Genomic DNA, 12,375 nt, shown 5'->3' with positions numbered 1-12,375 from the left:
TTAATGAACTCAAAGTAAAAGAACATTTATCTCCTTATTAGTTTTGTATAATTGTTATAGTGTTTGTACTGGCAAATATTTTATTTTAAGGTGATAGTATTGTGAAAACACAACAGTGGAGGAGTTCTTAATCACATAATCTAGTCTGTCATTTTACCTTCAATGATGCCAAAAGATCCTAAATAGATAAATCTTATTGTGAAAATCATCATCTGTGGATAACCTTTTCTCAATTTTTTTCTTTCTGGTTACGTGATTGAGGATTTAGTCAATAAGTACTATCCCCTTATGTTTAATTGAACTTCCATAAAGCAGTTATTTATGAACTTCATGAATGTTTTTATTCTCTTCACAAAGTGAAAAAACATAGCCTTAAAAAATAAACTTGTTTTAATAATCATTATTGTTTTGGTTTATTTCACTAAAAAAACATAAAGTAAAAAATTTATATATAGACATCTTAGAGCACTAGTTTGTTAGCAAATATATAGATATTTTAAATGTAACAATTATTAAATGTAAAATCCAATATGAGACTTAGATTTTAAAGAAAAAGTACATAGTTCCTTGTTTTTATTTTCTTATAACCTGAAATAACTTACATCAAGTTTATCTTCTAATATATATTACTAGAGGCCCAGTGCACGAATTTGTGCACCAGTGGGGTCCCTTGGCCTGACCTGCAGGATCAGGCTGAAACCGGCTCTCCAACATCCCCAGAGGGGTCCCAGATTGCGAGAGGGCACAGGCCAGACCAAGGGACCCCACCAGTGCATGATCGGGGCCAGGGAGGGACTGGGGCTGGGGAGGGATCACAGGAGGGCTCCAGGGCGTGTCCAGCCCATCTCAGTCCCAGTTGGCCAGACTCCAGCAGCAAACTAACCTACCGGTTGGAGCGTCTTCCTCCTGGTGGTCAGTGCATGTCATAGTGACTGGTTGACCAGTCGACGGTCTGCCCCCTGGTGGTCAGTGCACGTCATAGCAAGCGGTTGAGCGGCCTCAGCATATCATTAGCATATTACACTTTGATTGGTGGAATGGACGATTGAACACTTAGCATATTAGGTTTTTATTACATATAGGATTTTAAATAATTTTAGGTATTTTTATCTAGGCACAAAAAACATGGTCTGACAGTCCCTTATTGTAGTTTCTGATTGATCCATGCTTTATAAAACAATGTGTTTACTCTCAATAACAGGTCTCTAGAAGAGACTTTTTCATGGTAACTCTGCATTCTTTTGGCCTTTTATGTAGGGTTAGAGGAGGTTTATCCTATTTTTACTCATCCCTAACCCAAGTTTACCACCTTGTATATGAAACATATTACCAAATTCAATAAACTTTTTATTTATAAATTGAAGATTTTCAGGTAATTCTTGATTTAGAATATTTAAAATAATAGTACTAAATAGGGCTCCTTCAAATTTATGTTCAAAGCTATTAATAACATTCTTACATTGTTATTAACCATACACTGTTATTCCCCATATACTGACCTTTAAAACCCACTAAAATTATTGAATTGCTTTATCAGTTTCAATATTAGTGCTAGAAGAAATTTTAGTCCTCAGATCAAATTTTAAAACATTTAAGAGGGGACTCTCAGACTTCGGAGGGACTAAGGATTGAACATATTAAGCTAAACTTAACTGTCTCTTTCAACCAGAAAAACAAAACAAAACCTTTTGCTGTTAAAAGGATGACTTGAAAAATCATTACATTAATCAAATAGCCCTCATTTTACAGATGGGGAAATTGAGCCCTGAGAGTTGAATGGACTATTACACTAGAGTAGGTTTAGTCCCCTTTCTGTTATAACACACCATTTTTCATTCTTTAAAATTCTTTATCCTGCACAGTAACATTATAATAAACACATCTTAAGTGAAATTTGCAGGTTCATTTACTTTAGCCTTAGTTTTCAGCTGAAAATTTAACCTTGATTTGTGTGGGCAAATTGCTGTTTTGGAAAAGTTCCAACAAGGCCTACTTTATTAGACCTTGGATTAACCCAAACTAACTTGGCTTTTTTTTCCCTTGCTTACACCCACAGTGATCTTTTTTAAAGGGGACTGATTTTATTAAGAGTATAATTTAAGCTGATTTTGTTGGACTATGGAAAGGAAATGGTGATATGAAGGATCACTGTGTCTGATAGTTATTTCCTTCCTTCCCTGGCATTTTTCGAGGGGTAAGGTCAATCTTCTACCTTTATAACTCAACTAGAGTCATTCACATTGTTTTATCTTTCTCATACTCCTAGATAATACCAATCTAAGTTAAATTAAAATGTGAGAGTTAATTGAATTAAATCAACAGATGAACATTGAGTAACCAGCTATGTACAAAAAAAATGGTGGGCACAGAAATTAGAGTAAGTAAAGGGCCTTTTGGGGAGGAGCAATTCATCTTAACTAACCACTAACATAAGAAAGAATACTAAATTGGTAGCAGAAAAATAGGTAATCCCATCTAAGGAATCTGAAATAGAAAAAATAAATAAGCTTTAATAAGGGAGAGGGAGAGCTGAGGAAATGACACAGTATTTTTAGAATGGCAAATAGCTCAAAGGGGAGCACTGCAGTGGGAAATATAGTAGGAGATCAACAAGACAAGATTATAGGAATCCCAATTTCTGTATGAATTGGTGTGTTTCCCCTATGGACAGTAGTTAAAGGATTTTAAGGAATGACACAACCTAAATAAAACTTTTGCTTTAGAATGATAACCAGTGGTATGAAAAGTAAGTCAGAGAAGCAAAAAGAGTGGTTAGAGATTAGAGGTGATTGGTTATAGAGTTTAAATTAGTTTTCTAATGTTACTTAAACTACCACAAAATAAAATAACTATTCACATGATTCTGTGGTTGACTAGATGGTTCTCTGCCGCTCTCTCTTGGACTTTTGTGTCTGTATTGAGTTAAGGGTTCAGCTAGGACGGGGCAGTCTAAATGGCTCACTCCCATGTCTAGGGCCTCATTGAGATAGCAGGGACTGCTGAGCTTCAATAACTTCGGCTCCTTCACAACATTGTAGTCTCAAGGATCTAGGGCAGCTGTGGGCAAAGTACGGCCCACGGGCGGATCCGCCCGTTTGAAATGAATAAAACTATTGAAAAAAAAGACCGTACCCTTTTATGTAATGATGTTTACTTTGAATTTATATTAGTTCACACAAACACTCCATCCATGCTTTTGTTCCGGCCCTCCGGTCCAGTTTAAGAACCTATTGTGGCCCTCGAGTCAAAAAGTTTGCCCACCCCTGATCTAGGGGAATGAGTGCTGTTAAACCTCTGGAACAGTACCTTGAAAGTCATACAGTATGGCTTTTAACCACATTCTGTTGGTTAAAAGCAAATTAAAAGGACAGCCCAGAATCAAAGGATGAAGAAACAGATCCCATCTCTTGAGAGGAGCTGCAAAGATTTGGGGCCACATTAATCAGTCATAGAAGTCTAATGGTACAGTTTTTTGTTTTTTCTATTTAGATGACCGAGGGGAAGTCCAAGGTTAAATGATCTTCTGTTTTACTTATTTATTTATTGATCACTTAACTGGTATCAATAAGAGCTAGTTTTGTAAAATTTTATTCATTCAATAGCCTTTTTTTTTTCATTAACACGTTAAGTGCCATGTCAGTCACTGATGTCGCCAGCATATCAGTGAATCGGATATCACAGGCTAAACGGAAAGGAAGACAGAACAGGCTTGGCGCTTAACATGTTAAATAGCTTTTTGATTGAGCTCAGACATTGTTGTCATCTTAGGTCTTTCTAAAACAGATTTGAGGCTGCTTCTAATAATAGACTCTCTGGTTTATAAAATAAAAATGGAAAATTATGATACTATTATGGAGAAGGAATGAATTCCCAAGCCATAATAATTGATATGGTTGCCATGATTAAGCATCAGACTTAAGAGTTTCCTGGCAGCCAAGGAAAAAAAAGAAACCAAGGTACAGTTCTTATAAGAAATTAGGAACCTTGCAATTCTTCCTTGTCCTCATTTGGGAATTTATATAATAGGTATAAGTTAAAAATAGACAGTGGCCTCACAGTTTTATAACATATGCAGAAATGTTTCATGTGGCCTTCTATACTGACTTTTGATAAAAGCCAAGGGCATAAAGCATAACTTTAGTGAATAAAATTCTCTAGTGCTACGCAAAAGTATTTCAAATATATAACCTACCAATAGTCATATTAGATCCAAGGAAAAATTAAATCCAAGTCGACCTAGAGGAGTAAATGAATAACCTTAGGCCCATACTATTCAAGGTATAGTCCATGGACCAGTGCTGGTCCATGAATTATTTGATGCAGGTTCACATTAAATACAGAAATTAAGGATAAGCATTTAGAAACTTTTATGATAATTGCCCCACCATTCAAGCATGTGTGTATTTCATAAATAATTGCTCCATGACAGACTGAAAATCTTTTTAAAAGTTGGTCCTTCATCACAGTCTATTGCTTGCTTCTTTGGAGCTTTGGAGAGAAATGTGACATTCTCAACTGTTAAGGGCCTGGTGTGCTTTCTCTTCGTGTTGCTGATTTGAGAGCCGAGCTATGCACTGTATCTGGAATGCTCATATTAGCAATCTGTTACACAGTTGAAATGTCTAAATTGCATTTCCGGTAGTATGGAAGTCCAGAACATACCTCTGGAGAAAGCTAGGGTTTTCCTCAGAAAGAACCCAATATTTTATGTATTAATATTTGTGGTTAATTTTATTACTGCAGACTATTCTTGTTCAGTCCTGGTATCCAATCACTGTGGCCACAAATTCTAGAGAGCAGAAGAAAATATTGGCCAAATATTTATTAGAAACATCTGGTAACTTAGTTGGTCTGGAATACAAGTTGCATGATTTTGGCTACAGAGGAGTCTCTTCCCAAGAGGTAAGAAACTGAAATGAACCTCATTGAAAAAATGTAGATTGTCAGTAGATTACCATTATAAGCATTCTAGGAAGTTATGGGATCAGTGTTGGTTCTACATAGGCAACATTTTGAAGTTCCAGAGATTTAGTCAACAGATTAAGTTAGACTCTGTTCAAAGTACATGGAATATAGCCTTCAAATAATGTTTCCATCCTTTATATATTAGATGGATGGGTAGGTGGACTGATAGACAGACAGACAGACACAATAAATATTAGCAGATGTCAGATAATGCTACAGAGAAGCATTAGGCAGAGTCAGGAAAAAGAGTGATGGGAAATGGGGGTAGGTCCTATTAAATACTCTTTGAGAAGGTAACAGTTGAATCCTTAAGTACTAAAAAAAAACTGGATGTTTGTCATATAACTATTATCTCTGATAATAAATACCTTTCTAAGAATAATGGAAGACAATAATTCTTTGGGAGCTATGTCAAGTATGGGTCTTCTTCTTTTTTGGATTTTGGTTCATGGTTTATTTTCCAGACTGCTGGCATAGGAGCGTCTGCTCATTTAGTTAACTTCAAAGGAACAGATACAGTAGCAGGAATTGCTTTAATTAAAAAATACTATGGAACGAAAGATCCTGTTCCAGGCTATTCTATTCCAGCGGCAGAACACAGGTAAAATTGTTTTCATTCTTTTATTATCTAAACATTTATTTTCTATAATTACTAAGTTTTCTCTCTTGTATTTGTAATTTAGTGATGTTCTGCTTAATTACAAAGCCATGTACTCCAGTAAATCTTCATGAACTAAAGCAATACAAATTCATTATTGATACTTTGTATAAAGACTAGTATCAGGGACCTAGAGAACTTTTAACCATTCTAATAGAAACAATATAAGAGCTTTTTAAACTGCTATATTGCCATATAGGTGGGTTGTGTGTTTCTTTTAAGGACTTTTTCAACTGCTCTGTTGCATATGCAGATGGATTTTATGTATTGTATCACATCTACTCACTGTAAAACCTGGTCACTTTTTTCCCTCTCCCTGCTCTACATGACCTCCAGCTATATTTGCCATGGAAATTGTCATTTGGAGCCGGTATCCTCAATTGTAGAAGAGCTAGTAAGCTCTTTTGATGAAAGGAAGAGAGTTCAGATTCTTCTTATGCTTCCTTATGTGATCTTACTAAACCATCTGAAGTTGAACTAGAAGGCAATTATAATCTAGGCAGCAGCTGCTCTGATCCTAGAGTTAACTTGTTTTTAAAACAGGTCGAACCTTATTTCTGGTTCTTATAATGAAATATATTTACTCTTTGAGGTGGTTTCTTAAGTCCTACTTAAACTTGAATAGTTCAGGGTGCCAAAACCAGTAGTAAGTTTAGGATAAACTGAGCTTTTAAAAAAATAGTTGATATTTATTAAGCACTTGTTTTATATGATGCAAAAGGTGAGATTGTTATAAAGGCAGTCTACTGAGTGCTATAAGGAATAGAAAGTTAAAATACTGTCTTTAGGGTAAAATAGTACACTAGCAACATTTAGCTCTGTTGATTAAGTGTTTTTAAAGAGGCATAATTAAAGTGCTCTAGTGGTGCAAGGGAAGGAAAGGTAGGATTGCATTCCACTGGCAGGGTCAAGAAAGGTTTTAAAGAGATGGGATGTGAAATCTTGACTTTTTGAAGGAATGGTAACATTTAATTGCAGTCATGGGGATCACTCATTCTCTAAGTGAATATTTACTGCTTACCCATCATGTGTCAGGCATTGTCCTAAAAGAGCAAGAATGAAAGAGGAGATAATGTGTTTAAGGGAATCAGAGGTAAAATATAGAAACAGTAGGGAACATAGGGTAAACTGGGAAGACAGGTTAGTGAAGGCCCTCAGATTTTCGCGTGGAAGTTGACATTGAAGTTTTTTAGCAAAGAAGTGATGTCAGAGAATTATTATAGAAACATTATTTTGATAACAGGTTTTCTTCTGTTATGGAAAATAGAAACAAAAAGGTAGGAGGCTATCGTAAAGCTATTGCAGCAGTTTTGAGAGATGACAAGGTTCAAAATCAAGTGTCTAAATAAATGGAAAGATGCAGCTAAACATGAGCAATGGCTTGGGAAATGAAATTGCCAGAACTTAATGACTGGAATTGGGACCACGTAGAGAGTAGATTCAATTAACATTTATGAGAATAGCTGTATTAGTAGGGCCTTATTGAATGTCACATTTAAGACTAGTGAAACTGGGAAAATTTATCAACAGATAATGGTTTTAGGGTTAAAGTATTTTTTTTTATTTCAGACTTGGATGTATGTACAGCTTTTAAAACTTAATTTAGTATCCATTTATTAGACTCTTAACTAGTGGTTTTGTGGTACTATAAATATGAGAATAAAGATAGTATCTTCTTTAGGGCTTTCATGATAAAAAGGTAAAAATCCATTTACTTTAAAGTCACATAATACTTACTACATTTGTAAGTGTTCGATTCTTTAATGTAGAAGAGTATTTCAGATGTCCTTAAATAGAAAAGTCTTAAACAACAGCATAGTATAGTGAATAGAACTTTATAGCTGACACCTTGGGTGGCCTTGGGCAAGGCATTTACCTCTCGTTTTTCAGTTCATCCAACCAAATAAAAGGAGGAGCTAAAATTTTGCATATTTTCTTAAAGAATATATGAACCTGGATTTAGAAATACTCAGTTATATAACTTTTCCCTCAAACTTTGGAAAGTTATCTAATTTGATACTGGAAATTGGAATATTGCCATGAGTAGAATTCATTGAATAAATATTTATGATCTCCATATACTAAATATTATACTAAGAAGAATGGTTGTAACAACTGGATTATATAGAAATGCTCTAAGAAAAGTCTGTGGTATGTTGAGATGAACATATTCATCTTCTACCTAATCAAGTGCATCTGGAGTACAGAAGCAAAACTTGGGCTAGGGTACTTTGGAAACCCTCACCAAGAGGGTATTTTTTAAAAGCTTGAGGTGTTTTTTTTCACACATGGAGGTGTATGAGGGAGACAGTGCCCAGATCAGAGCCTTTGGTCAGATTGAAGAAATGAGATAGCATAGCATCTGGGGGATATGGAAAAGAAGCCATAGAAATAGGAAAATCAAAATGTGGGAGGTGTCATTGCAATCATGGGAACGAAAGCTTCAGGCAAGTTCAAATGCCACAGGGAAAGCAAATAAAGGTTTAAAATAAACAGTTACGTTGGCTAGATATGATAAACACAAATAGAGTTAGATGACTGTATTGATACAATGCTGGTAAAATACTACTGCATAAGCAATGACTTCTAACTAGGATTTTTTATTCAGTTACTAAGCTCTCCAGTACTGGTATTCTTTGCTTTTAATTGTCTCTCTTATATAGGGGACAGTAGTAATTCTTGATATGAAGAAGGGGCTTTTTTTCATCATGTCCTAATTTTCCCATAGCCTGCAGTTGCTTGAGTGAGTTAGAGAGTTAGCAGCATAGCTACTGGTAGCCTTTATAGTTTAGAAGAGTGTTCACTACATAAATAGACTATCTTTCCATTTCAGACAAGAGTAGTCTCTCTAACCCTGAATTGTATATACTCTGCTATCCCCAGCATACCATTGACAGCACAGGAAAAGTTGGCTACTCTAATCCTTTAGAAAAAAAGTAAAAATAAAATGACAATTTCCAACCTAAATTTGTATGACCCTTCAAAAAGTTTTGAGATAAACGTTTACCTACATGGGATTTTATAGTGAATGAGTTGTCTTATTTTTCATTATTTTACTTACAAAAAATGGGGTAGAGGCAAAGACTAGAAAATTAGGGAAGAAAAATTGCTTGGCATGAGGAAATGGCAATTTTCAAATTCATTATTCTAAGAATTTTAAAAATTATATACAGGAGTGGACAAAAGTAGGTTTACAGTTGCGAGTACTCAAAACAGTTTATCCTTGTATTATTATTTATTAATTATTGTTATATTTATTATTTAACAATTTATTATTGTTATTATTAACCTACTTTTGCCCACCCCATATTAGGAAACCAACAGGTTCTTAAATTATATAATATTAATCTATTCAATAAGAAGAACCATTATTGAGGACATTGTAAAAGTCACTCATAGAAACTCTCACACTTTATTTTCCACCTAAATTATGTTTTGCTCAAACTAAATATTAACATTCTTATTCCCTGGATATATGTTAATTAGTGGATAACCTATAAATGAAATAAATGACAATTAGGAGCCATTTGAAGATACAACAGGTAAAGAATTAGTTGACTATATGTATCTACAGTATAGTTTAAGTAATTGCCTTTAAGTGTAAGAATTTGAAAGGTGAAAAAGATAAAATATATGCCTACTATTACTGGTACATGGTTTTGAAAATTCACAGGAGAGAGCCAAATGTTTACATTGCCTAACAAATGGTGGGAGCATGTGTTCATTCTTTCTAACATCTTGACATAACAAATAAAGTGCATTTAGTAAGTGCTTTATAGTTCACTAAGTTTAAATGCCCCCAAAAAAGTTCATTAGGACTTGAAAGCTAAAATAATTACTGTAGAGGAGTGATATTACTTTAAGTCTTTAAAAAAATTATAAGAGGGGTGGTTTGGCTGAGCTATTCAGTTAACCCTCTGGTGTGCATTCATTAAACTAAATCACTCACTTTTTTGCAGTGTTGATGATATAGTATAGTAACCATGAGATATGATTCAGGAATAGGTAATGTGTCTGCCTGAGTAAATCTGTATTTTCATTTTGTTTTCTAGTACCATAACAGCTTGGGGGAAAGACCATGAAAAAGATGCTTTTGAACATATAGTAACACAGTTTTCATCAGTGCCTGTATCTGTGGTCAGCGATAGTTATGACATTTATAATGCGTGTGAGAAAATATGGGGTGAAGATCTAAGACATTTAATAGTATCAAGAAGTTCAGAGGCACCACTAATAATCAGACCTGATTCTGGAAATCCTCTTGACACTGTATTAAAGGTAAATTTTAATACATAACTTGATTATTAAAATACTATCGACCAGCTGCATCAACACTACTTTTATTTTATTTTTTAAAAAATATATTTTATTGATTTTTTACAGAGAGGAAGGGAGAGGGATAGAGAGTTAGAAACATCAATGAGAGAGAAATATCGATCAGCTGCCTCCTGCACACGCCCTACTGGGTACGTGCCTGCAACCAAGGTACATGCCCTTGACCGGAATCGAACCATCCACAGGCTGACGCTCTATCCACTGAGCCAAACCAGTTAGGGCAACACTACTTTTAATTACATTTATACACATACCATTTTCAGAGTTATCTTAGCTCTTACTTTAGAGTTGCAGCCCAGAGAGAGTAATAGATTTGCCCAAGGTCACACAATAATAGAAAGGATACCCTTAGTTATGGGTTATTTATATATATTGTCAAATAAATAATTAAGTACTGTTGATATTTTCTGCTTACTTTCAAAATTAATTGATAGCATTACCATTTTAATGAATCCTGTGATTTGTTTACCAAGTTTATGGTTTGTTGCTGTAACTTTGAAATTCTTAGTGCAAAAGAAACGTGCAAGGTGAGGTGGTAAAAAAATATTAGAAATACTTTTCAAGTAGTGTTTTTTAAAAAATACTTCGATCATCAACATAGCAGTATTGTTTATGTTTAGTGTTCAGGACTTGGTTTGCCTTCTTTGAAAAGTACTAAGAGCAGGTTATTTGATCCCTCCTACTAGAAAAATACTTTGTTAGATGCTTTACTTAAGCTGTGTCACTTAATCTCTATGAAAACTCTGATAAATATTACATTCTCTTTTTTTATAGACAGATTTAGATAGAGAGGTTAAAGTAACTTGCTCAGGGTCACACAGCATGTAAAATAAGCCAAGTATCCATTGTCACCTTCTCACTTTACCACAGTTTCCCATCTAATAATTAGATGATAAAATACCCCTTAAGAAAGGGGGATATAGAATCAAGGAAATCTTTTCCTATCCTATTAATAATGGGCCAATCTTAAAGTCTTATCTTAGCCTGAAACATTTGCAGATCTGGTTTTAGCCAACTTAACAGGTTTCATGTTTTAACTGTTACCTAATAAAAAAATGTGTAGACCTAGTTTTAAAAATAACCTAACTCATCAATATGGAATCTATGCATTGTTAGAATCTTAAATCAATTTATTTAGGAAAAGGGAATGATTGTTGTGGAGAAAAATTCTCTGATAGGTCTTTTGAATCTCTGGCCAAGCTTTCAAAGTTAAATCAATGTTTAGGTATTTCAGCTGCTATAAAACTTTTAGTAGTTAATGAATGAGTGGTATGATTCACATATTATGCAATTTGGCCTAAAAAATGGGTGTCATCGTTAAGTGAGGGGAACTTCAGGGAAACTGGGTTATATGAGTTTCATTTCCAGCTTTGCCTGCATACCATATTTCTCTGAACGTTGTAATTCAAATAGATTTATATTTGTTTTGTCAAAATTAAATCAAATAAAACTATTGGGCACAAGCAGAATAAATGAAAATCAAAAGTATAATCATGATAAATGGTGTTTTATATACCTTTTAAAACTATTTTTGTATTTACTGTTTTAAGCTCCTAATGTTAAGATGTTTGGGGTAGGTTCTTTTCCTGAATCTATATAATTTGAGAGAAGGAAAATCTTATGGTTTGAGCCACTTTACTGTATAAAATGACTTGATAGAAAATGTTTTATGTCTATAACATAAAAGGAATTGAGACTAAATTTTAGAAGGTTTATGCATAGTGTTGTAAAATTTTTTAAGTAAGTTGATTATATTCTCAAGATTGTCTAGCAAAGCAAAGTCAGTAACTTTGGAAAGCTTTTACACTTGTTTTTCATTTTCACTTTTAGTTATTTTTTTGTTGGGTATTTTTCTATACAGGTTTTGGATATTTTAGGTAAGAAATTTCCTATTACTGAGAACTCAAAGGGCTACAAGTTGCTGCCACCTTATCTTCGAGTTATTCAAGGGGATGGAGTAGATATTAATACCTTACAAGAGGTACGTGTTTATACTAAGTGTTCCAATAAGGTAATAATAATTAAGTTCCTTTTTATTAGTTTGATAAACACATAATTTCAGCACAATTGTGATTCTTTTCATAAGTGTTTTTAATATATACTGTATGTCTTTTCTGTTAATTGCTTAAATTTTATAAATAATAGTAACCATTTGTACGACATCAGCATCTATAGACACAAGTGGCAGACCTTTTTTAATTAAATTCAAAATGTCATGGCAGTTAACTAGTTAAGGTATAAAAGTACCAATGAAACCTCATTTATATTCCTAGTCCTCAGTGGCCACCCTGGATGATGAACCTAAAGAAATATCACTGCTCTGGCTGGTATGCTCAGTGATTAGAGTGTCAGCACTCAAGCACTAATGGGTCACAGGTTCTATTCCCAGTCAAGGGCAGGTACCTGGGTTGTAGGTT

At 34.2% G+C, this 12,375-nt stretch overlaps 1 protein-coding gene and 1 long non-coding RNA gene across 2 annotated transcripts in view; one reads left to right on the top strand and one right to left on the bottom strand.

Moving 5' to 3' along the window:
- LOC132211134 (uncharacterized) overlaps window positions 1-12,375 on the bottom strand; it is a 73,822-nt gene that overhangs the window by 20,260 nt on the left and 41,187 nt on the right. The gene's annotated exons all lie outside the window — the stretch shown is intronic.
- The window catches only part of NAMPT (nicotinamide phosphoribosyltransferase), a 38,414-nt gene that overhangs the window by 14,450 nt on the left and 11,589 nt on the right, over window positions 1-12,375 (top strand). Inside the window, exons 5-8 of the mRNA XM_059655702.1 lie at window positions 4,744-4,902; window positions 5,430-5,566; window positions 9,676-9,901; window positions 11,820-11,939. Of these exons, the coding sequence (XP_059511685.1) occupies window positions 4,744-4,902; window positions 5,430-5,566; window positions 9,676-9,901; window positions 11,820-11,939 (642 nt within the window). The remainder of the gene's footprint in view (window positions 1-4,743; window positions 4,903-5,429; window positions 5,567-9,675; window positions 9,902-11,819; window positions 11,940-12,375) is intronic.

Source organism: Myotis daubentonii, chromosome 10 (genome assembly GCF_963259705.1).
Source record: "Myotis daubentonii chromosome 10, mMyoDau2.1, whole genome shotgun sequence".
Taxonomy (NCBI): Eukaryota; Metazoa; Chordata; class Mammalia; order Chiroptera; family Vespertilionidae; genus Myotis; species Myotis daubentonii.
The sequence above is the reverse complement of the archived record's forward strand: the minus strand, read 5'-3'. Positions and strand labels throughout refer to the sequence as shown.